This window comes from Hoplias malabaricus, chromosome 17, assembly GCF_029633855.1.
Source record: "Hoplias malabaricus isolate fHopMal1 chromosome 17, fHopMal1.hap1, whole genome shotgun sequence".
NCBI classification, from domain to species: domain Eukaryota; kingdom Metazoa; phylum Chordata; class Actinopteri; order Characiformes; family Erythrinidae; genus Hoplias; species Hoplias malabaricus.
Genome location: NC_089816.1, coordinates 4,480,917 through 4,505,850, shown reverse-complemented (window position 1 = coordinate 4,505,850; position 24,934 = coordinate 4,480,917). Strand labels below are relative to the sequence as shown.

Genomic DNA, 24,934 nt, shown 5'->3' with positions numbered 1-24,934 from the left:
GACCAGTTCTACACTATGAGTTAGTTATATTCCTGGTTTACGTTATCTCCCTACAGGTTGCTGTCTGCATTTTGATTTTTATATATGTATATAAATAAGTATGTATATATTTATATAACTTTTTACAATTTTTCAGCTATACACTCAGACAAGTTCCACAAGATATCACAAGTAGACAGGCCCTAGTTTAGGGAAGTCAATTCCCAACTGACTAGAAAATGTGTTCTGATAGGCAGCTGAAGATTTTTGTCTATAGAGAAATACCCACATTACGGCACATTTGTATGGAAATTAATCTCAGAATAATTCAAAGTTTACTTACCTGACATTTGTGATCTATAAAACATTTGTCCCAGTTGTTTCACACATGCATGAAGCACAAGTGAGGGGGATATTTACATTTTACAGCTATCACACCCTTTGAAACAGTCTGTAAGCAGTTTATAAATGGCTCTGTTCCCTTCGATTATTCCCTGAACTCTGGTTTTGACACAGGTATGACAGCTGGTTTAGTGGAGGTGTCTGGCAGGTGGCACCTGCCCTGAAAACACCTGCAGACCCAAGAGCAGGGCGCAGAGTGTAAAGCAATTTCATCACTTCCTGTGGACAGGAAAATGCTGGTCTGGTTCTTGTGCCTCCAGGATTAAGAAACCTTCATCTTTAGCAGAAAATGGGAAGGAGGGAGGGGGGCGTGGGGGAAGTGTCATCATGGAGCCTTTGGGGGCTGTAGTAATCCTGCATCACTGAGTCAGCATAGTCCCTCCTGCATCGAACAGAGCCTCAGCAGTGATGAAGCTCAGCTTTGCGGGTGGGCCTTTTCCTCGTCTGCTGAATCAAAGCATGCACAGGAGGGTCTTCCACAGGTGCAGTGTTAACAAAGCATGTCACAAAACGGAGAGGAAATCTTGCAAATACATATATATGTTAGCTTCATGTGCTCAATGAAAAATATATTCCTCTCCTTGTGTGAATATTCTACTGGCAGGAATTATCCATCGCATTATACCCAAGCTCAGCCTCAGCACAAGATTCGACACAGTTGAGTAACGTCAGCCCAAGAGAAAAAAAAGGGAAAAGAAACAAAACAAAACAGAACAAAAAAAAGTAAAAGGAATTACAAATGACAGATTTAATCAAAAGATTTTTGAGTTCTGGGGATACTCGGCCTGTTCAGGCTCTAGCGACTCTTTAATATTGAGAAGAACATCCAATACAATTATTGTCTTGATTCTACCCGTTTTAAGGCTGCTTGGTCAAGCAGCTTACAGGACAGTACCATGTTGCCGTTCAGTCTTAAGAGAAGAGTCTTGGAAGGCAGAGAAAGTGCAAATGGGCTGTCTGCTGCTCAACAACTTCAAGGGAGCCTTGGCTGCCAAAATCAGAATTCATAAATTAATCTCTTAAGACAAAAGTAATGAGGGAAAAAAGGGATTTCAAAGAGGTAAGACACTTAAGTCTATTGCACTCACAAGTTAGGCCTCCAATAAGTAGCAGAAAACTCAACAGAGTCTTCCATTAAGCACTGATCAGTGAAATAATTTGTAGGTTCCCCAAAATGACTGAAATCGTACAATTTATTAATTATAAGGCAGTTTGGTGCTCTGCAGAGAGCCCAGTTACACCCCTCTACCTCCAACTTAAATACAGAGCAGCTAAAAACCACAAGAAAGAGAACACAAAAACCCAAAGACAATTAAATGAACTCACACAGCCCTCCAAGTAGACAATTCTAGTGAAGTGTAAAATGTGTACCATAGTATTTAATATTATGTAGTAAAATCGCTCCATAGGATTTTTTATTTTATCATGTGATTTCAGTAATATAAATGTAAATATTCATACCCTATTTTCCATTTGTTCTGCCTTCAGTGGCACCTCTACCATCTGCGCCACATGAACAGGCAGCGGCAGCTCACCAAGAAGCAAACTGACGTGATTACTGAAGATCACCGATTTCTATCTTCCTCTGCTAAATATCTATAAACATGACCAATCACTCCATTAACAGTACCTTCAGCAGGTTTGATCTGTGTTTAGTCCTTGTAGAAAACCTTATTGGTCTTTGCTCAGCATCTTCCGTTTTTTTAGAATGTAACAAAACATATACAGGGTTCCAGCATTTCAGTCTCCATGTGCAAGGAATATAAATCCCAGGGCCCTCTCTCTCTCTCAGCTTGAGTCATTCTCCTCTGAAGTCCATCCAAACACACAAAGGATTCATTCGTTTTCCCTTTTTGTTTTACATGACAAAAAATTCATTTGGAACGGTATTTCCAGTCTTGAATGGATTTGCTGAGAAACTCATGCAGGGGTGTGCACAGTCACAGTAATGGTGATAAGACTTCTTTTCATTTGAGAGTAACATAATGATGACACTAAAACTTGATATGAAACATATCAGTAAAAAGGGAAGGAGAGGACTCGGGATGGAGCAGGACTGGGGGTGGGATAGGACTCTGCACACGTGCAGAGGACTGGAGGCTGCAAGCTCAGAGTTTTTCTGAGGACGGGATCCAGATGTAAGGGCCTGACTGCTCCTCAATGATTAGTTTGATTTTATTGTAGATCTCTTCTAGTGAGTCACCCTGGACTATGGCTGTGAAGCAGAAGACACAGAAAGAGGTTATATTATATATATATATATATATATATATATATATATACACACACACACATACATACATACAAAAACATAAACAACACTTGTTTTTGCTCCCAGTTTTCAAGAGCTGACCTTAAAGACTTTTTCTATGTACGCAAACGGTCTCTTCCTCTGAATCTGTGTTAGCGAGCACTTCTCCTTTGCCGAGATAATCCATCCCCCCTCACAGGTGTGGCATATCAACATGCTGATTACACAATAAAAGGCCACTCTAAAATGTGCGGTTTTATCACATAGCACAAAGCCACAGCTGTCACAAGTTTTGAGGGAGCGTGCAGTTGGTATGCTGACTGTAGGAAAGTCCAACAGAGCTGTTGCCCGTGAATTGAACGTTCATTTCTCTACCATAAGCTGTCTCCAAAGGCGTTTCACAGAATTTGGCAGTACATCCAACCGGCCTCACAACCGCAGGCCACGTGTAACCACACCAACCCAGGACCTCCACATCCAGCATCTTCACCTCCAAGATCGTCTGAGAACAACTGGTCTGCTTAACCAAAGAATTTCTGCACGAACTGTCAGAAACCGCTTCAGGGAAATCTCATCTGCATGCTCGTCCTCATCGGGGTCTCGACCTGACTTCAGCTCATTGTTGTAACCGACTTGAGTGGGCAAATGCTCACATTCGTTGGTGTATGGCACGTCGGAGAGATGAATCCCGGTTTTCACTCTACAGGGCAGATGGTAGACTGCATGTATGGCGTCATGTGGGTGAGTGGTTTGCTGATGTCAACGTTGTGAATCGAGTGGCCCATGGTGGCGGTGCGGTTATGGTATGGACAACGAACACAGGTGCATTTTATTGATGGCATTTTGAATACACAGAGATAAAGTGATGAGATCCTGAGGCCCATTACTGTGCCATTCATCCATGACCATGTAGCAGCATGATCTTCACACAGCCATCGAAGGGGAGTAGACCAACACACAACACACCAATCCACAAAGAATAACCTGTTTAACTCTATGCGAAGATGATGTGTTGCACTGCGTGAGGCGTATGGTGGTCACACCAGATACAGACTGGTTTTCTGACCCCCTGGACCCCCCAATAGAGTAAAAGTAGACTGCACATTTTAGAGTGGCCTTTTATTGTGGCCAGTCTAAGGCACACCCATGAAATAATCAAACTGTCCAATCAGCATCTTGATATGACTCACCTGTGAGGGGGGTGGAGTATCACGGCGAAGGAGAAGTGCTCACTAACACCGATTTAGACAAATTTGTGAAGAATATTTGAGAGAGAAAGAGGCCTTTTGTGCACATAGAAGTGTTGCATGTGTGTGTGTGTGTGTGTATATATATATATATTCCACATTTGAAAACAGCATGTCTTTTTGTGTGTGAAGTCTCCAACCATCTCAGAGTTATGCAGAGTATAACGTGCACATCTATATATAGCACACACAAATTACCTGTGAAATACTCTCCAAATTCCTGTTCAAGCTTCATTGCCTTATCAAATACTTTATTGGCTTGCTCATACGTCTGCCTCTTATTCATTTCCCTGTTAAACACAAAAGAGCAAGCAGGATATTGAATGGCTTTACCTTAGCATTAACACATGGACACCAACACACAGAGCCTGTCTGAAACTTACATTAGGGCTTCAATGGATTTTGGTTTGATGAAAATGGAAATCGGATAGAGTTGTGCTTGTTGGAGTCGTTTTATGGCGTTCCCAGACACATCCAGAATGCAATGCTTCCCCTAAAACAAAAAGCCAGAAAAACTCAACATCTCTACTCTCACTAAACTGTTCGAGCAATGTATTAAGACGCTTTGTGTTTGTAATGACGTGTTGCTCTTACGAACCCTATCAGCCACTGCTCGAACAGACAGAATGCTGGTCCCATACAGATTCTCGTTGAACTGGCCGGCTTCAATGAACTTGTTGTCCTGAATGTCTTTCTCCATCTGCTCTCTTGAGGCCACAAAGTGGTAATCCTGTCCGTCCATTTCATTTTCTCGTCGTGGACGAGTTGTATCTGTGAAGGATACGTTGAGTTAATACCTCACCGAACCAAAAACAAGACACCGCTCTAAAGTTTCATCAGACGTACAGGGCGTACTTACGTGGAACACAAGATCCAAACTTATGAGGAAACTCTGAAATCAAGTCATCGTTTACCCTGTCCTTCATTGGGCCCAAGATGATCACAGGCCTTGTGTAATGGACTGAGAAAAGGAGCGGTTAATTAGAAAAATGAATTTCTTATTGTAAATAAAAGCTCAAATAGACATTTTGCATCCAATTTAATACTTACTCTCTTGTCGAATCACTGGCTCATAGGATAAAATAGTGTCCTCCTGCCCTTCTGGAAGAAGAAAAAAAAAAAAAAAAAAAAAAAAAAAAAAAAAAAAAGAGTAGTCAAAAAGTGAAACCTTTCTCCATGTCCCAAACATAGATGACCAGCCAAGAAACTTAAAAGACGTTTGTTTTCTTGAACAGCACCTAAACATTTAATGTTTCCTTAAGAGTTGTGGAATTGGAACTGCTAAGATATGCTTGACGACTAGCATTATGCAATCTGCATCCCTGAATCATCTTCATGAGCTTATCTCAAGCTGATAATCTCAAATAGTTTTGCTGATGAGGTTTCTGGTAATGTATGACTTGAATGTTATCGACACAAAATGTGAAATATAAACATGCAGACAGTTATGGCAGTGGAAGCCTTAGCTTTGTTGGTACATTTGGATTTTTTATTTTGGAAAATACACAAATCAAAGCCTGTTGATCATAGCCTCTGAAATTCTCAATGTTAGCTTTGTTCAATGCACTAAATAACATTTAAATATAACAAATATAACCAACTGTATGAACATTGAAAATGACTTACTGGAGCTGCTCTCGCTGTCACTGGTATTGGATGTCAAGCACTCTGCAGGAAGAAGTGGTAGATCTTATAACAACAACAGGACTGCAAACATTTGTAAATATATAATAAACACAAAATCCCAAAGAGCTTGAGAAGAGGAAAAATAAATACATAAATAAATAAATAAACGGTCTCACCAGTAAACTATGTAAAGGAAACAAAACAGAGAAAGGGAAAGAAGTGTTACGCACACACAGCCACTACTTCCTTTACAGGGAAGTGGTAGGAGGTGGCAGTAATAGGAAATTAAATGTTTCCTTCTACAAAGTCCCGGGTGACCTCCACTCCCTGGTCAGGGCTTCCTATAGCCTTGTGTCTGTTAGATACTGATACTGCCACTCAGCCAAAGTAAACACTGCAGTATTATGTTCCTTATAGGCATCAAATTGCCCACATATTGCATCTGGACAGGTGTAAACTGCTGCTCTATAACTTAAAATAATAATAATAATAAAAATTGTATAATATCCAAGCCCCAATGACAAATTGTGTGATTTGTTTCAAGGGCAAATTGGTTTCATTTGATTCAGTAAATATCTTGTCTAACTAAAACTGTCCTCCTCGAACAACTATTATCTTTCATTGTCGTGGCATCACAGTCGATATTAAATACCTCACCCGAACCTCAGAGTTTAAGTGGACGTATGTCAAACTACGTGGCCTGTGTCGCTATACCAAGGCATTCAAATTATTTTGAACATATTATTCATAAAAATCAATACAATGAATGATACAACAGGTCCACCACTGTAATTGCAGTTTAAGAAATAAATGTTGAAGCGTAGCCTTCGGTATTACACCAATGTGAAACGCTGTATCCTACAAGTACTTGACGTTATAAACTAAATATGGCCACCTTAAAATCCCTGTTTACTGAATCACATGAAGACTTTCTTTAGAAACAGGGGGAAAATGTGTGTGGCACAGCTATTGCCAGTCAGTTCGCTAACTCTGAGCACAAGGGGCAGCTGCTTGACAAGTATAACCACACACTTACTCGAACTCTTTGATCCATAAAAGTCATCGCTTAACCCTGGGAAGTCCTGAGTGTCCCGACAGGTGAGAGCAGAAACAAAGAAGAAGAGAGCACACAGGAACAAGAAAAGATGTTAGTGTGAGGTTGAGAGGAGAGGTGCAGTGCTGTCTGTAGATGTAGGGACACTAACAATCCAGCTGTGCTTAAGAGTTAGCTCTGTACTTTCAGTGTAATGCAGAAGTTAAATTGGGTAAGACAAACGCAGTCAGAAGAAAAACTCCAGGTTATTGCTTTAGTCACTAAAGTGGAAAACCAAAGTTCACAGGTTTTACCGGCAAAATAATGGGAAATCAAGCACAGTACTGGAGGATTACTGAGTCTCTACATCAACGAGCAGCAGACACCTGAGGTCCCCTCAGAGCACAGAGGCCAGAGACCCATATGAACGTCTCTCTGTCTCTAAGAAGGGAATAAAAGGGACAACGGGTGGTGTCGAGAGCCAACGGCACGTTGTCCCTGGAGTGAGAGACAGCAGAAGGAGGATGAAGCATGAAGGACAGCGTTAGAGCCCTTACCCCACCACTCACACACTTCATACTTACGTTCAGACTCCACCAACTCCTGCACAATGTTCTCCTTGCTCTTGTAAAAGGGGAACTTGCGTGAGAGGTTGAAGCTTTTTTTGCGCTTTACTTTGACTGGCTGCTGGGTGACGACCAGATGAAGGGAGTGGAAATGAAAGATGAAACAGAACAAAACAGAATGGATTTCAAATGTGGTAGACAGCACAAATCACAAAAAAAAAAAAAAAAAAAAAAAAAAAAACAACAACATGCAAAATGAAACAAAAAGCAGGGACAATGAATAATTAGCGTTTACATGCACACAATATATAGTTTCCTTCAGGGGCCATTTTCCACATGTTGTGACTGTACATTACTAGTGAAAAGTTTGGACATCTTCTGATTCTATGATTTTTCTTCTTACTATTTCTATGTTGTGTGTATAACACCATGAATTATCACTGATTTAAAAAAGGGGCACCACAGTGCATGACATTGTGATATTTTAACACAAAGTTGTGATAATGGAGATGCTATTCTGCTAACTCATACAGCTTCCCATTTTTACTGACATCAGCATGACTTTCTTCAAAGTAATGTGAGAATATCAAATAGTGTAGTGTTACACACCTAATACATTTCTTGGACCTTACTTGCATGAACTATGAATGGAACAAATGACATTTAAGTGATAGCAACACAAGGATATACAGCTAATTCCTCCTTGCTGGAGGTACATCAACAAAACAGAAAAAAGTATAAAAGGACACCAGAAAACATAAGTGTGAAGATGTTCAAATCTCTTACTGTCAATGAGAGTTGCTGATGACAATACTCTATGCACAAGTCTCAAAGAGCACCTTTATGTAAACACATTTGAGATGTCCACACACCAAACGAGAAAGGAGAGGTCTCTGAAATAGAAGACTCTTATTCTCTGATAGACTGAGAAGGCTCCTATTCTCACACTCAGGGGGAAATGGGTCAGTGACCACGTGGCATCAGCTGGATGGCAGGAGGAAAGGTTTGAGGGAGGGAGGGAGAGAGATGCTATTCAACCACACTCACCCTGTTGGACTCGATCATGCCTGTCCTAGCATGGAACTTGACCGTTTTTAACCGGGCCCGTTCTTTCTTCTCCACCCTATAGAGTAAAATAAAATATATTTCAAAGCCTCTCCAAATAATCAGGATGTTTCTCTAATTATAACAGCAGTAAGACAAAGCCAAATGAAAGGCATTTTACCAAAAACATTGAACATTAATATTTTCAGTGGCACCTTTTGTCTGAATTGTTATTGTATCCGGATGCATTTTGACAAAGGCCTGGTTCTGGGTTTACTGTGTACATGTATGTTGTGCACACATTGTTTCATGTTCCATGGAGCAAATGACGAACGGGTAACATACGTTTGAACGTTTCATTAGAAGTGGGTGAGAATCCAGTACCTTTTCTTGCTAGGAATGACCCCAATCTGCTCACTTTCTCCATGGGGTGTAACCAGTCTTGCCTGCCACCACTCATCATCAGAGGCATTGATGACGTGCAGGATGTCCCCATAAGAAAAGCTCAGGCCCTGGCTGGGCAGGCAGCTGTCCCTTGTGCGGTCATAGTCAAACAGAGCCCTGTATATTTAAGAGAGAGAGAAGTGCATGTTAAAACTGTGCATGTTCTGAACAACATGGCCCACCAGTTCTACCAGAAATTGTTAAGCTACACAGGAAAACATAACTCAAGTTCAAAGCTTGAAGGTAGAGCTTAGAGCTAAATGTTTAAGCTTAAAATATTTTCTCTTCATCTATTTTAACCTAGACATTAACATAGCATTGTGTGCTTTTATTTCAAAGCTTGTGTTAACATGGCTTACCATCTGAACATATTTGGCATGTTTTTTTTCATTGACTTTTAATAAAAACAGTGCTACTGATGATCCACTACAAACCCGTTTTAGCCCACAGCCCAGCAGAATCTCCTATGTGTCCCACTTGTTGTTTACTCAAGTACATCAAACTAAATTTGTTTTAGGAAAAAAAAAAATTAAATTTAAACTCAAATGTAAGGAAGAGAGAAAAAAAAATAAAATAAAAAAAAACAAAAACCCCCACACGACACCAATTTCCTTGTAATGGAATGTTTTGTGGCCCCCCCAGGTACTTAGTGTAAAAGACACAGTCATGCATTGTGCCCAGTGTGGAACCTCCATTGTCTCCCTGTCAGACAGGTAAGGCCTAAAAAAGGAGGAGGACCTGCTCCACTGGTTTTTATTTTCTCTACATCCTACTCTGGACACGTTTGCTGTATGCCCACAGTGTACTGAAATGGACAGGATAATCCACATAGAGAACAGTTGATTATAATTTCATTCATTCATAGTCTGTAAACGTGTATCCAGTTCAGGGGCAGGGTGGGCCTGGAGCCCATAGTTGGAATCACTGGGCACACAACAGGAACATACCCTGGACAGGACACCAATCCATCACAGGACTCATTCTATTTTGACTAATTTAAATAAAACCCAAAGGTGGCACGGTGGAGCAGCAGGTAGGTGTCGCAGTCACACAGCTCCAGGGACTTGGAGGTTGTGAGTTCGAGTCCCACTTGAGTTCCTTTCTCCAAACAACGGGTCACTTTTTCTCAATAATAATCACCATTTATGTGATTGCCATTTATTCTGCATCCTAACCAGCTCCATGGTGGATTAAGTAAGGTTTTTGCATCATAAATAGCTTTCTGTACAACTGAGATCAACATGTGACCCATCCTCATATTTACAGTAATATTGCTAGTGTTCACTCGTTTCAAACCGGCTCTGCAACTTTCCTTCACACTGTAGGGTCCAGCATTTTTCACTCTGTAAATCACACAAATACTTTCTTTTAACAAAAGAAATGTTTAGATGTGTGTACTGTTAACGCAAGTGAGTTCACACTTGTTATGCATTTTGTTGCTAGTAGATATTTCTGTTTTTTTAATTTTCAATGGACTTTTAAAGCACCAACTTGGGAAAACGTGGGAAAACGTATGAATGGAATCAAATCTTCCACTAAAAAATAAGAAATGTATGTCCTACCCCCCCATAAAACTCGTTTGGAGATTAGGTTTTTAACTTATATGTTTAAACTATATGCAAATTTTTGAATGTAAAATACTGTAAAAGCCCTAATGCCCAAGAATGTGAAAAAACTACTTCAGTGTGCTGACACATGTATGTTTTACATCTCGCCCTTCCACCATAACAATCAGACAGCATTGCAGACATAACTGTCAGCTTGTTCATCAAGAACAAATGCAATTTAGACACCCAAGACACAGCAAACTTGCCTCTCAGCGCTAGGATCTTGGGTTCAAGTCCAATCTTGGAGTTTCTATGTGACTCTGGTTTCCTCCCAATGTCCAAAATCATGGAAGTTAGGTGAATGTGTATATGAACGAATGTTTGTATGTGTGGGAGTGAATTTGTGTGCATGCAGATATGGATTGGCACGCTATTCAGGGTGAAACTCTAGAGCCAGATGAAGTCCTCCAGGTGGACGGTGGTTTCTGGTTAAGAGTACACTGTGTGCGTTTTGCTACTGCCTCTCTCCAGTGTGTGTGTGTTTATGGATGGAATGTTGATTGGAATGACATTCTGTGCAACGTGGATTGTAAAGCGTCCGTGTTCCTAGAAAGTCACTATACAAGTGTAAATATTACATTTATTTATAAATAAAAGGTTATTTTTTTCTGCTCTGTCTGTGAGGAGTTTGGTTTGTTCTCCTTGTGTCCACGTGGGTTTCCTCCAACAGTCCAAAATACACATTGGTAGGTGGATAGACAACTCAAGTGTCTGTAGGTGTGATTGAATGTATGTATGTGTGTGTGTGTGAGAGAGAGAGACCCTGTGAAGGACTGGCGCCCCCTCCAGGGTGTGTTCCTGCCTGGTGCCCAATTATTCCAGGTAGGCTCTGGACCCACCGTGACTCTGAACTGGATAAGCGCTTACAGACAATGAATGAATGAAATTACCACTACTTCATCCATTCAGGGTCACAGCGGGTCTGGAGCCCACTCAGAATCTTTGGGAGCAAGGTAGTAGTAACACACCGCGAGAGGAAACCAAAGCATTCAGAGGTAACTCAGGCAGGCATGGGGAGAACAGACCAAACTCCTCACAGACAGTGACCCAAAGGCTGTGGGGTATGATTCCAAAATCCCAGAACCATAGAGGTTTGTGACAGTAGTAGTTTAAATGTTTCAGAACCCGCCTACATTTTCCACAGTGCTTTCAATCCTCTAAATATGCATTTGAGCTCCTGCCAAATCATAACTCCAGGTGCATGTCAAATCATGACTATTGTGAAAACGTTATTTTTGTCTCATTCAAACAAGTAAACATTCTTTTTTTAAAAGTTATAACACAGTTTGACATATTTCCAGACGATTGGTTTTGATCAGGAAGGGTTATAGAAAATCAGAAATCCAGGTTCAAAGTTTAAGAGCATATCTTAAGATCAAATGTAAATGTTTGTACAATTATTTCTGTCCAACTTCTGGCAAGCTCCTTGCCCCCATGCCATGACACACTGATGCAGACTTGAGGGAGCTTTTAAGATTAGCAAATTGTAGCTTTAGCAATTTAGCATTAGTGTAAATAGCAGACATCGAAATTGGTGCTAAGTTAAACCGTATCTACGCTTCGTCTCCCCACATTCACCGCCTACTCTCCGTTATTCCACCCACCCCCCACCTCCCACCTCCCGTCATACAGCCAGTGCCTGTGTTACTCCTCCAGCCAGTCGTCACGTCTTCAAGGTAGCGATGTGTAACCACTTAAAACTTTATTATTCTTTTTTATTACTGTTACCACTGTATTTCTCTTTTATTTTTAGTAACGCTACATCTATTTTTTTTTTTTTACTAATTTGAGAGTGTTGTAAACATATATCAGTGCAAAAAGGGTGACTTTCGGGGTGGGGGCTGGAACGCATTAATTGCTTTTCCATTATTTTAAATGGGGAAAAGTGACTCGAGAAACGAATTTTTCTACTTACGAACCGGGTCACGGAACGGATCAAGTTCGTAAGTAGAGGTTCCACTGTAGTGGCCTTCAGCTGGATTTTTGGGTTGGGTGATTACCATCTTCCTCTTCACAGTACCACAAAGATTCTTAATGGGGTTTAGGTCAAGAGAATTGTCTGGCCAATCACTTACAGTAATATAGTTAGCAAATAATGTGGTAGTAGTTTTGGCACAGTGGAAAGAAAGCAGGCATCTCCATAGTGAGTCTCAGTTCATTTCTAAACCAATTCTAGAGTGATACGCTTCAAGTATGAAAACAAAACGCATCCAAATGCACAAAGTGTATGATATCGTAAGATGTGACACTAAAGATGCTGAAGAGGTGTTCATCAACCTTTCCATTACAGGAACAGGCTTTTCAGACCTTGTTAACTCATTGCAGCATACCTTCTTTAGCCTACACAACCCACCTAAATGTATTTACTCCCAGCTTGATGCACTGCGTTAACAACTTTGTATTGTTAAGACGATGCATCGTTTAAATTTTGGTTCCAGTGTCAAATGTCAGCGTGAACACAAAGCAAACCATGACTAAATTGAAACAATTCATTCATCCGGACCAAGGGAACCAAACTAAACATATATTTACACAAAGGGCAGAATTAAAAAAGGAAGAATTAAAGCATTTATCACTAAGATTTTGGAGGTTTTGCCAAAAGTAAGGATATTCATGTTTGGTAGATTATTTCTTTGTTGTATGTTTCTTGACAATAAATCTTATACTATTGGAAAGCCTGTTAATTTCCCTTTTAAATAGTGCCACATCTGTAAGGAACATACATTTGTGGGATGAGCAATACAGCAGAGTATGTGGGTTGCGCCCATGATAAATTTGCCAAATCCTCTCTGCCAATGCCAAACAGCTTATTTTGCCGTCGCTATTGACACTTGTTTTGAGCTTCTGATACCCCCAGGTGTCTGCTACAGTGGTCAGTAGGTGACTGCTCCAAGAATCGGCATGTCAGGTTTGACTGATCTGGATAGGACTTGTGCCATAGGGTAACTTCAAGCTGGTGTTCCACAAACCCAAGTTTCAGCCATATGTGGAGTGAGCCCTAGTACCATCTCCAAATTTAAGGCCAAGTTCCATATAGCAGGGGATGTCAGAGACAGGCCGTGAAGTGGGCGTCCCAAGAAGACGACACCCCAAGAAAATTGTTTCCTCACCCTGTCAACACCAGAACCCTGGAGCTGTGTCATAGCAACAATACCCATTGCCCATTACAATGTATTCTTAAATCCTAAAACTTAAGTATAAACTTCCTGTGGTCAAAATACAGATCCTGTTTTTAAACTCTTTACAAGTGTGCAATTTTTGAACTCCAACACCAGTTATTTCAGTCATTAATGTAATGTAAAAGTTGGAAACTGCAGGACAAACAGCTGCTAAATTGAAGAAAGTAGGACTAATAGAAACAAACACATTACTGAATAAAAACAAGGAATGTTTATTAAAGTTTGGAGTATGTATCTTCAGTATCAATCACTCTGTGCCCTGGTTTAAAAGTCAAAAATAAATAAATAAATGCTCAAAGGCACCATCAGTTCAATTCTGTCTGAATTCTGCTGATTCATCCTGTCTAATTCATAAGGGGAAATAAAAGAAAAGCAGTTTCTATGAAGTGCTGAAAAGTGAGGATGAAATGAGCATCAACAGGCAAAATGCAGATGCAGAAATGCCAGCTAAACAGGTGAGGTCGTCTTCAAGACAGCACAAAAAATTACCTACTCACTTTTAAAATTATTTAGGTTCATCTGGTTATTTGCTATTTAGCCATGAGCATCTCTCTCATACAGTATGCGTTATTCTGTTAACCCCTTCCTCAGAAATGTGCAAACCACAGGCTGTCAGTTACATGGGCATTGAAAAAAATATTTCAAACAGAGACAGATAACACTGCCAACTGACTCCTGAAATATGAGATGTAGCTTTACCCATAACCCATATCAGTGAGGTCAACGTACAAAAGTAAAATAAATGAAATAAACAGCACAAAGACTATTCAGTTATTCATCTGTAGTAGCTTAAAATGTTCAGACATTCTCCAAACCTTAAGTGTACACAGAAATATAAGTTTGATGTGTGTGTTGGTTACCTGACATAGAGGGAGCGCTTTTCACTGGTGCGCAGGGAGCCTGATCCAGAGCTCATGCTGCTGTTCATCATTTGCTCCCTCAAGTCGTGGATCTTGGACTCAAAACGGCTGTACTCTGCAAAAAAAATGAAAATACCATATTTATATTAACACAACATTTCTGCACATTATTCACAGATTTAACAAACGGAGTACACAATGGAAATAATGCCAGTTGTCTGAAGACCATGTCGCAAAGGGCATAACGTGAAATGCAGCAGCCTTTTACAGACTGATTAATGACTTAAGGAACAGATGGATATTAATCATGTATCTACATGAAATATGCCCTAATATCTCCTGCCAGGTAATTAATTATGCATATTAATTAAGTAGAACATGCACTATTCAGTTTAATGGAATGAAGACCTCCAACATATGCCTGAAAGTAATCATTTCTCATTGAGCGAACAAGACAAAAATCATTTCTAGAGCAGTACTGAAGCATGACGCATGACTGTACAAGAGGCTCTTGATTAAACATGTAGGCTACACCTCTGCAGCACTGTGGTCTGGCCGCAGTCACTAGCTTAGCAACAAATCAACACACAAACAGAAAGAGAAAGAGCAAGAGAGCAGGAAGGAAAAACAACAGCACTCGAGCATATATACCCAAGAGAGAAGAACAGAAATAGATTAGTCCTGTGAGGATAGAAACGGACTAGGAGGCTTATTGTGGACATAAATAAGATCTAAGAGAAGGTTTCACTAACCTCCCTTATAGCATTTCACATCTGGAGAAAAGGTCTAATAAAACAACATCTAATATAAATTCAAGTTACACAAGCAATCACAGAAAATCATCATAAAGAAAAGCCACAGATCCTACCTTAACCTGCCCTGCAGTTAACTACCTTTGAAAATGACACAAGATTAAGAAACCTGACACCACTTAAAACGTAACCAAGGAGACTCCCTTGCACCATTAGGGAAAAGTAGGAAGATAACTGTTACCCTGAAGAATAAAAGAAAGAAACCCACAATATGGTTGTGATGATAAATGTATCATGTCATACAAAAAAAAGTAGCTCCGGACCACGCCACTAGTTAGACACAACTGTTCTGATCCACTGGGACTCATTAACAGTCAATTGCAGCTCAGCTTTGGTCCCTTAATATGACAAATGTTCTAACCATCACATGTCAAGTGAGCCAAAGGCCCAGTAAACAAAACTGGTAAAAAAATATATTAGGTTTATATTTTAAGGGTCTCTTTAAAAGATGACAAATTGCATGCTGCTTTTAACCATAATGAGCAGAAACTATACAGCTGTACACATGTGGAATGTTGAATAGCCAGGTAATGCAAGAACACTTCTGTCTCATTGATTTGCAATATAGAGCTTTGCAAATCCAATTCAACTACTTAAATGTTCAAATATGACACGCGAAAAAAATTGCAAAGCTAGCAGCAGCAGCCCCATTTAAAAAAAAGAAAAAAAAAAAAATTGGCCCACCACCAGCAAGAAAATCAATGAATTAATGGAAGGACTGAAGAATAAGGAGGACGGAACCAACTCTTCAGTATCAGGCTTCAATTAGAGATGTCTGTAAGATAGCCAGGCTCTGGCCCCTCTGAGAACTAGGCACAGTTCCCAGACACACAGACATCTAAGGGAATCAACTACAGAACAACCACTGCAACTCTAGTTACCCCAGCTGCTCTCTGAACCAGCAGCCTTGGTCAGCACAACAGGAAACTGGGCATGGGACAGAAGGGTGACAAGATTGGCTAAAGTTTAAAGCAGAGAAAATAGGTGGTGGGGTGGGAGGTAAAAGAAAGAAAATCATTTGCCAGCATCAAAGAAGAGTAATCAGTTACTACCTTGCGCTACAAAGCCATACAATTTTAGACCCATTACTGCAAACTGAGATGGGGGGGGGGGGAGATACATAGAAATAAATATAAATATTAATATCTGAATCCAGCTAAAGACTTTTCTACAGTTTGAAGACAGATGTCCTTTGCATGGACTGATAAATTACTTGGAATAATACCTCTACAATACGTACAAATTAGGGAGACCTATTATACTTTGAGATAGTGTGTCAAAATTAAGTAAAACAAATGAACAGACTGTTTGTGAAGCATCTGCTTAGACATTAAGTATTACTAATTCATTCATTCATTGTAACTGCTTATCCAGTTCAGGGTCGCGGTGGGTCCAGAGCCTAACCGGAATCACTAGGTGCAAGGTGGAAACACCTTGGAGGGGGCAGTATTACTAATAGAGTGGCCAAAATAATCACACTGTTATTAGTATTATTGCAGTATTGTTCAAATGTGCTCATTTATAAAAAAAAATAAATAAAAAAAAAAGATTCACAACTACTTTCATAAATCTTTATACCAAACACTACCAAACTATTACTCATTAAAATAAAGCTTAAACAAAAATAAACAATACACTGAGCACAGCCTTTTTTCCTTCACTACAAAATTATTAGATTAAGGTAGTCGGGAGCAGCAAAATGTTAAGACAGAACTTCTTAATTTAAAAGTGTGGGGCAAGGGGGGGATTTAAATATAATTACAGCACCATTTATGGTGTAACAGAGCACAAACTAACATGAAACTCAGTGCTGAGATGCTCCTCTTTTAAAGATGGATGAAAGAAGAGAGTTACTCTGGTTAGAATATGCAGCTTTCTACAGCCACACAGGGTTTACTAGAGCATCAACATTAATAGCCCATATTTAGCCTAGTTCTTATTTTTCATTAACTCTAATGTGGTGCCCAATGTTACCTCCAGTTCATGATTTTACCTCCCCTGGTTTTGAGGGATCCTGTGGATGGAAATCAGCATGTAAAAGTGATACTGGGCATCACACCATAGCTCTGTCACTGCACCATGTTTCCCCTGACACAAAAACCCACATTATGTGCTGTGCCAATGTGGCAGTGTCTGGGAGAAGGTTGCTAACGTTGGTTGACGCTGTGCTTCAGTTGTTCAGACTGTGGCTTTAATGATAATTAAACTTTGCAATTGTAATACTAACCATCAAATTCATTTCTACTTGCACTTACTCAGTGAGGGAAGAATTAGTGAGAGTTAAGAGTTTTTTTTTTTTTTTACCCTATTAAGTTCTTGGGTTCTTAGGGTTCAGGGTTCTTAGAAACTTGGTGCCATCCAGCATACTAGACACTTTTCCACCAGTTTTGTATGAGAACCAAGGGTAGGTCATCAACAGGAAGGTTGAGGCTCTGTATCACAGATACAGAGCGTTTTCATTTCAAATCAGAAATCAAACGTATTGTTTTCCACCAACGAGGAACCAGAACAGTTCCCGTTTGGAAACCTAATTTGGAACCATTTGGCACACGGACCAGAAACGTTCATTCCCAGCTGAAACCAAGGAAGAGTTTGTTCCTGAGCGCAAACTGTGACATCATCCATGGGCATGTCGAGCTTCAGGAACTCCAGAAAGAGCAGAGAGCTGTGCAGTGGAATTGGATGCAGTAATTTACATGTTATATAACTAAATAATAGGAAATAAAATCAGGAACACATGCATTTGTATGTGTTTTAGGTTCAGGAACGGGAACTGTACCAGGAAGGAGAGTGAGAGAAAATTGAGGGCATATAGAGTAGTGTTAGGGGTGAGGAGGGAGAGAGAGAGAGAAACTAAAGAATAGCATGTTCTACAAGTTCTTCATTTGCAGCATGACATATAAATAAATATAAGGAATTCAAAACATGAAAAAATGCTTCTGTGATTAATCCACTTATTCACAGGAAAGAACTCAACATATATTTACTAAAAATGACAGATCAGATCACCTCCAAAAATACGTTACACGTCACTCACTGCAGAGACCTTCAAAAAGAAGTTTGAACAGAGTCTGCACATTAGGTGGTTCATGCTGTATTAACTGCAGAAACCAGAAGAAGTATAACTAGATTTGCATTTCCTGAAGGAAATACACTGCTTAAAAATAGCTGAATGTGTGTGTGTGTGTGTGTGAGAGAGAGAACATAAAATGTGATGGTGGCTAAAAATGTTTAATACTGATTGTTGCAGAGACACTTCAGACACAGGAAAAGTGTAGAATGGAGAATTTGGATCCATGGTCCTGCAAATTTGGAGCTTCCAGCTCTAACTATAAAGGTTCGTTAGGTATCACTGACAGTAAAAACTATTTAAACTGTTGCAGTTAAACTAGAATGCATCATGTATTAATGTACAGGGTTTACAATACTAGAAATGTTAGTGTTTCTAGCTTAAAAGCCGATGGCGGAGTAACTGTTTAAACTTTAAGAAAGGAGTAATAATCAAGTCTCATCAAAATGAATGGAGAAATCCTTCATCCAGCTAAATTTCCTCACTACAAACAAATCCTCAAAGCTCAAAATATTATTTCCCCATCGTTAATAAGTGACATTCATTATTTGCACAAAGTGCAAACCAAGAATTTTTAGTTTTTATAGCAGTTTAAAAAACACAAGTATATTTTGTAAGCAGAAGCCTTCCAATGGCAAAAAAAAATATTACACTGAACTCTAACACTGCATTTAAAACTACTCCAGTGTGGCAACAGCACACACTCCCCCTATTCAACTGGCAGCATAAGGGCATAATAAACACATACCCTTAATCAACCAACTGAAATCACATCCTAAGTTCTTGCATACAGGACAAATATTTCACACAGTACATTGAGGGCACATGGTTAAGGCATCATGCTAGCTGGATTCTTTTGGGGGATTCCCCCCCAGACATTGTGCAGAACCCATCATTCACTTCACAGCCAGCTTCTGATGGAACCATCGCTTCTTATTAATAAAAAGATACGTTTCAGTGTTAACGTGCTGGTTCAGGCTTTATAAGGAAGTTATAAGAAAATCTTGTACTGAAAAGAGCATTTCAAACAGTGTCGCTAACAGCTAATGGTGATGACATCACATACACTAGGAGCCCTCGTAGAAAGTGAATGCAGGACAGAAAATAGGGTTAAACGTCATAAAGAAGGGGGGCTATGGGGCTGACGAAATAAGAACGATCAAAAAGTAATAGTTCAATGCTTTTCAAGCAAAACAATCTTAAAAACAGATGATAAAATAATTCCAATAAAAATACAGTCAACAGAAATATCTTTACCCTCGGTCTTGTTGTATATGCAATGGTGTCTTAAGGCTTTTCCATATCATTCAATGAGCTATTCTGGCCCAAATTAGTATGTCACTTCTATTTCTGTGTAGATATTCAAGCCCTTGGGTGGGAGGAGTAGGCCATTTATATTCCAGTTTGAAAGAGAGAGATCAGGAATATGAGGGAGAGCAAGCTGTAACATAACTTACCGCCACATTCCTCTCATAGTTTACAGGGAAGAAATCACCAAACAAACAAAATCAGAAATAATGTATTACTCCTTACTCACTCCTTATTGGATTACGGACCCACTGTGTGCCGTTAGTGCTATTTTACTTGCTTATGTTGTTTTATTACTATTTGAATCTAGCAAATGGAAGAACGTGAGATGACAGTTGGTGCTCCAACTTAATTCAGAGGCCAAACATATTAAAAACGTTATGTGTGTATAGTACAACGAGTTTAGGTTCATTTAAAATAGACTTTAAAGTATAATTCTCTAAGCACCTGTTGAATATGTGGTCGTGGCCTGTTATTGCATTAAGGTTAATGTTGACTTAGTGAACGAGTTTGACAGCTAAAGGATAATTCCCATGTCAGGAAAATAAAAACAACATTCTAATTACTTTATTACTCCCCGCTTCATATTGCTAACCAGTATATAATTATGAAGAATTAATAAAGTTAACCAAAATCCTATGGAAGATATTTTTTTCCTTCCCCAGAAGCTACATTACCTTACTTCTCATGTTACTACTTTTGAGCTCCCGCTTCATAAACAGGCCAAAATAGGAATAATACCTTCTGGCTAACAAAGCTAGAAAACTCACCAATGAATGCTGGGAAATATTACCGTTTACAGAGTTAAGTTCTCCTTACTCTGCAGTAAACGTGTGTTTTACAGGTACAAGCTAATGTAGCTAACGTTCATAAAAAAAAAAACACGAAAATACGCCGCATTACTGAACATAACGAGAGCTCGTCTCATTCAAAAACGTCCAAAACATGGACTCATTCTGTTACAGAGAGATTAGAAGGCTTTATTTCAAAGGGTTTCGCCTCAAACTTCACTTACACCTGTAACTTGAGTTATAATATGGTGAATATATTCTTCACCTTCTGTGGAAGCACAGATAGAAATGTTTTTTTTAGCTTTCTTACCCGGCTGGGTTCTCCTCAGTCTGCCGTGTGTTTAACGTTATCGTGGTCAACTTCTGTTCCACTCGGGAAAACAAGCCAAAATCGGTAGAAAACCCGTGTTCTGAAGACTGCAAACTAACAGCTGCTTATGTTGCGGTAAACGCGGACATACAGCCGAGAAGCTTTCTTGTTCTTAAACGAAACAAAGATTAAAATACAGATAAAAAGGAGACTAAAGCCGCTTTGCTCTTCCCTGCTCTATGCTCCTCCCATTCACACTGCACCTCGGCCGGACACACTCACTCTAAAACGCGGGATTTTCCTTTAACTCCGGGAGAAATATGTCCATTCATTTTCCAGCACAAAGTCGAAGAGAGTGATTTTTCCCCACACAGCTCCGTTTCTCCAGTTTCTATTTCCCCTTCCACATTGACTCCGGTAGGATTTTTTTCGTTGTTCCCTTCTCCGACTCTTTGATTAAGAGAAGCCGCCTGCAGGCTGCCGACCCCCGGACACAGCACCACAACCCCCGCCTGCTCCGCGTTGGGTCCCTGGAGAATGCGGCTGTAATAAAGGCCTCTAAACCTGATCCAAATCCAGCCAATCAGCGTCCACCAACAATGTCCTCGTTTGCGAACTAGGCTCCTTTTTTTCTGAACTAGGCGAGGCACAGGAGCTACCTGCCTTAAAGGGACATGAGCTTTAATACAATAGTGGGTTCACAACTGAAGTCTTCAACGTGAATTCCACCAAAGTGTCTGCATTATAAAATCAAACGGATTTAGTCACACATCTTTCTTGACAGAGGAAGGCAGCTGCTGTGTTCAAATTATGTAGTAAATGTAAAACAAGATAGCCAAGATAGATTACATTTTTAATTTAAAATGAGATAAAACAGGCCCATCGATATACGAATAAAAATGTGGACCAAATCCAGAATGATAATAATGATGTAATAGTAGCTGAGGACTGAGCGGGGCTGGGACGCATGGGAAGGTCCCAGTAGGTACAGCGGTTCCCAGATTTATCATTTAGAACTGTTTTGAATTGACAAATACTTCTGGGTTATTTTTGTTAGTATATGTGTGTGTGTGTGTGTATTTTTGGTGAGTAGCGTGATGTGTGGTTGTTGGGGGTTCTCGGTGGAGCAGAAAGGTCTGCTGGCATCTAGTGCCCCTGGATCTTGCTCCCTCCACACTTCTTAGTTCTTGTTTTGTCAAAACAAAACAATCAGAACAAACACAAGTAACTATCAACAAAAACTAAAACTAAGCTGAAAGCTAGTGGTCCAAGACGTATAAGCACAAGGCCAAATAATTCCATATGAACAGAAAGCTGCTTTGCCAGTTTCTGATTTTTCCTCCAAACAAGCAAGCCTCAGGCAGATGAAGGTGTGGAAAAAGTTTCCAAAACATTTGCTAGTTTACAAAAACACAACAATATCATCTCACAAATAGTTCAGTCTTCAATCCATTCAAAACACACCAAACCACCTGGTCTCCAAACAAAATATTACTGTGGCAATTCTTTCTGTGGAAACAATGAGATGAGAACATCAACTGTCAACTCATTGTTCATGACACTGTCCTTAGAGCACATTTCCATTGCTTTAACAAATACAGTGGAGCCTACAGTTACAAATCTCTCTGTACCTTCTGGTCTGTACTGGGCAATGATGGTGACGGTCTGGCCAGCCCTCTTCAGAGCAGCTGCAGCTTGTTCATGAGTGGCATTACGCAGATTCACACCATTCACCTGAAACCAAAAAGATAAAAGACGTCTCCTTGGTAAAAGGCAGTTTTAATTAACAATGAGTCAAGATTTATACAACACGTTTGTCTTAAGTTTCAAAACACAGTGATCTTTTAAATGATCAGTGGTTATTTGGCACAAAATTATATATTTTTTAATCAAAAATGTAAAGCAACAGGTGTTTCTCAAGTATGCCATATATCAGCCAATCACTGACTAGGGGAGGTGCCTACCTGATGACCCCTGTGAAGAGCTAGTGATGCAGTGGGTGGTTTGGGTACTCATGGGCTGGGCTCAATGATTAACCATAGATGTTAATAGTAGCTGGTTGCTGATTGGATCATAAAAACCACAGCAACCATAGGGTGTAGCTGTAGGATTGGAACAATGGAAATTGTGTGGCTGCTGGCAGGAAGAGAGTGGGGTGGACCCTATGTGAAGCTCTAATGGATTGGCATTGGATATTTCACATCTTATCTTGTGTATGATTATTATTATTAGTACAATGTGTAGTTTCTTGCAATAAGAACCCATTAGGTTTGTCCATACTGTCAAATATCTATTTAATGAGAGCTTTTGGAGTAAAAAATTGCCAATACTCTTGGAAGACATACAAGGAAAAGCATAACAAAAAATGTCACAAAACGGTGCTTTGAATATTATTGGTTAAGTGGGTCATACGGTGTAGTAACACCACCATCTTCCATACAGTAGAAGGGGGTTAATTCCCAGCCTGTACCAATAAACATATGTGGACAAGACTCCTGCATTACCATGCCTATTTAGCACGACTAAAAGTCTAAGTCACTCTGGTTATGTGTTTACCAAAAGCCAACAATACAAACGAATTCATGATTGCTGACCGAAAGGATGCGATCTCCCCTTCTCAGCTCTCCGCTCAGGTCAGCAGGCCCTCCTGCCAGGATGAAAGAGACAAAGATTCCTTCTCCATCCTCTCCACCCACAATATTGAAACCCAGTCCTGTGGATCCCTTGTGCAGCAGGACCTTGCGTGGCTCCCTGCCAAACAGAGTAAAAGTGTAAGGCTGAGAGGAAGGACACAAACTAACCAACTTCAGAGAGTGGGGGCAAGTGAGAAAGAGAGACACTGGTGCAGAAGAAAAAGAGAGATGAGTGAAAAAGTGCAACTCAGCTAGGGGTGTTGGAGAGTGGTAAGCAGCAGTTTCTGTTTACTTAGATCTGAAAGATTAATCTTTGTTCACTGCAATCGCAACAGTGCAATTTTTATTATAGCACAGAATATTAATCAACATTCCACGTTGAGGAATTTAACCCAGTAACATACAGCTCAACTCTGTGTGAATGAGGTATACCAATCAGAAGGAAATCCCAATATGTTGTGACATCAAAACCACAAATAAAATAAAAAATCAGACATGGAGTACAAGGTACAGAAAATATTACAACTTAAATTCACTTAGAATTTCCAGCATCTGGTGCTGTAAGTGGTCCCCATCCTCGGCAGGGTGCAAAGAATTTAATAAGTGTAAGTTGCACCACTTGAAATAGAATGGGGTTGTGTTTTTATGCAAAATACAAAGTATAATACACAGAGAATAGAGAGAAAAAATCAAGATGAATCGCACTGTCACATAAAACAATGGTGTGATTTTAGTCACGACTTGATGAGGCTGGCAAGCTTTCATTTTTTTCAGCTTAACAGCAAGTCTGTTCCTTCAGCACACACTCACACACACACGTTTTTCACACTCACACACTGAGCCCATTCCTGCTTCGCTCTTGACCACTCCACTGCATTTCGGTATTAGCTGCTGTGACTCATCTGCCAGAGAGGGTTTCCAGACTGCCCAGAACTGGCAAACCAGCTAGTCTGAGCCACAGAGGGGAACTAGATCCAAAACTCTTTCCAAACTCACTGTAAATTAACCCACAGCAACAGCAACAAACCCAGAAAGACATCAGGCACACGTTCATAGAGTACCACACTGCAAACAACACCGCAAGACTTTACCTTCCACGTCCATGTCTTCCATTAAAGTAGTGATCTTTAAATATTCGATACTGGCGCTGAGTTAACCTAATCCATCCCATTTCTGATTCCTGTGGCTGCATTTCCTGCTGCTGCTGATGGCACGTTTATATTAGTGGTGCTATGTGAAAGACTGCATACTTTTCTACTGAAGATATAAAGACCACAAATGAGTGCTTAGCTCACCAAACACGGAAAGTTCTCGTCAAAATATCAAAAAAAGGAAATAAATGAAGGATTCTGACCTGGAAAACATTATACAATAATATAAAAGTCTGTGCTGAATAAAAGTGTAATGAGAAACTAAATTCAAAGTTTGATTAAAAGTAATTCAGTGGTGATAAACACGATATAATTACGTTTCTGAATACATATACCATGTGTTCATATTAGCACCTGGCACTCAGTATAAATGCATGAACACTAGAGGCTTAATGATGCACATATTTAGTTTAATTTTTACTATTGATGCCTAAAATTGAAAAATAAAACCAACCATGGAAATTGTTACTGAGAAAATTTTGGAAGACGGCATAAGGGGACTATCTGTGATATATTTGAATTATAATACAATGTGATTAATTTGAATTCACGGATTCTACTTAGGTAACAACACCCGTAATGCAGAAGGACAAAATGGACTGTTCTGATAGTCAGACTGTA

At 39.8% G+C, this 24,934-nt stretch overlaps 1 protein-coding gene across 9 annotated transcripts in view; it reads right to left on the bottom strand.

Moving 5' to 3' along the window:
- Positions 1-1,024: 1,024 nt before the first annotated feature.
- Positions 1,025-24,934, bottom strand: part of dlg3 (discs, large homolog 3 (Drosophila)) — a 105,975-nt gene continuing 82,065 nt past the window's right edge. For 6 of the 9 annotated variants that reach the window (XM_066649144.1, XM_066649147.1, XM_066649146.1 and 3 more), the window contains 13 exons: positions 23,124-23,280; positions 22,161-22,263; positions 14,239-14,353; positions 8,533-8,709; positions 8,152-8,227; positions 7,123-7,225; positions 5,506-5,547; positions 4,930-4,980; positions 4,739-4,840; positions 4,478-4,650; positions 4,263-4,372; positions 4,078-4,169; positions 1,025-2,596 (listed from right to left, as the gene is read on the bottom strand). In XM_066649144.1, the coding sequence (XP_066505241.1) occupies positions 2,490-2,596; positions 4,078-4,169; positions 4,263-4,372; positions 4,478-4,650; positions 4,739-4,840; positions 4,930-4,980; positions 5,506-5,547; positions 7,123-7,225; positions 8,152-8,227; positions 8,533-8,709; positions 14,239-14,353; positions 22,161-22,263; positions 23,124-23,280 (1,408 nt within the window). In that variant the 3' untranslated portion in view covers positions 1,025-2,489. Of the gene's footprint in view, positions 2,597-4,077; positions 4,170-4,262; positions 4,373-4,477; positions 4,651-4,738; positions 4,841-4,929; positions 4,981-5,505; positions 5,548-6,541; positions 6,588-7,122; positions 7,226-8,151; positions 8,228-8,532; positions 8,710-14,238; positions 14,354-22,160; positions 22,264-23,123; positions 23,281-24,934 lie in introns of all 9 variants that reach the window. The other 3 variants (XM_066649145.1, XM_066649153.1, XM_066649152.1) reach the window with 2 other exon arrangements.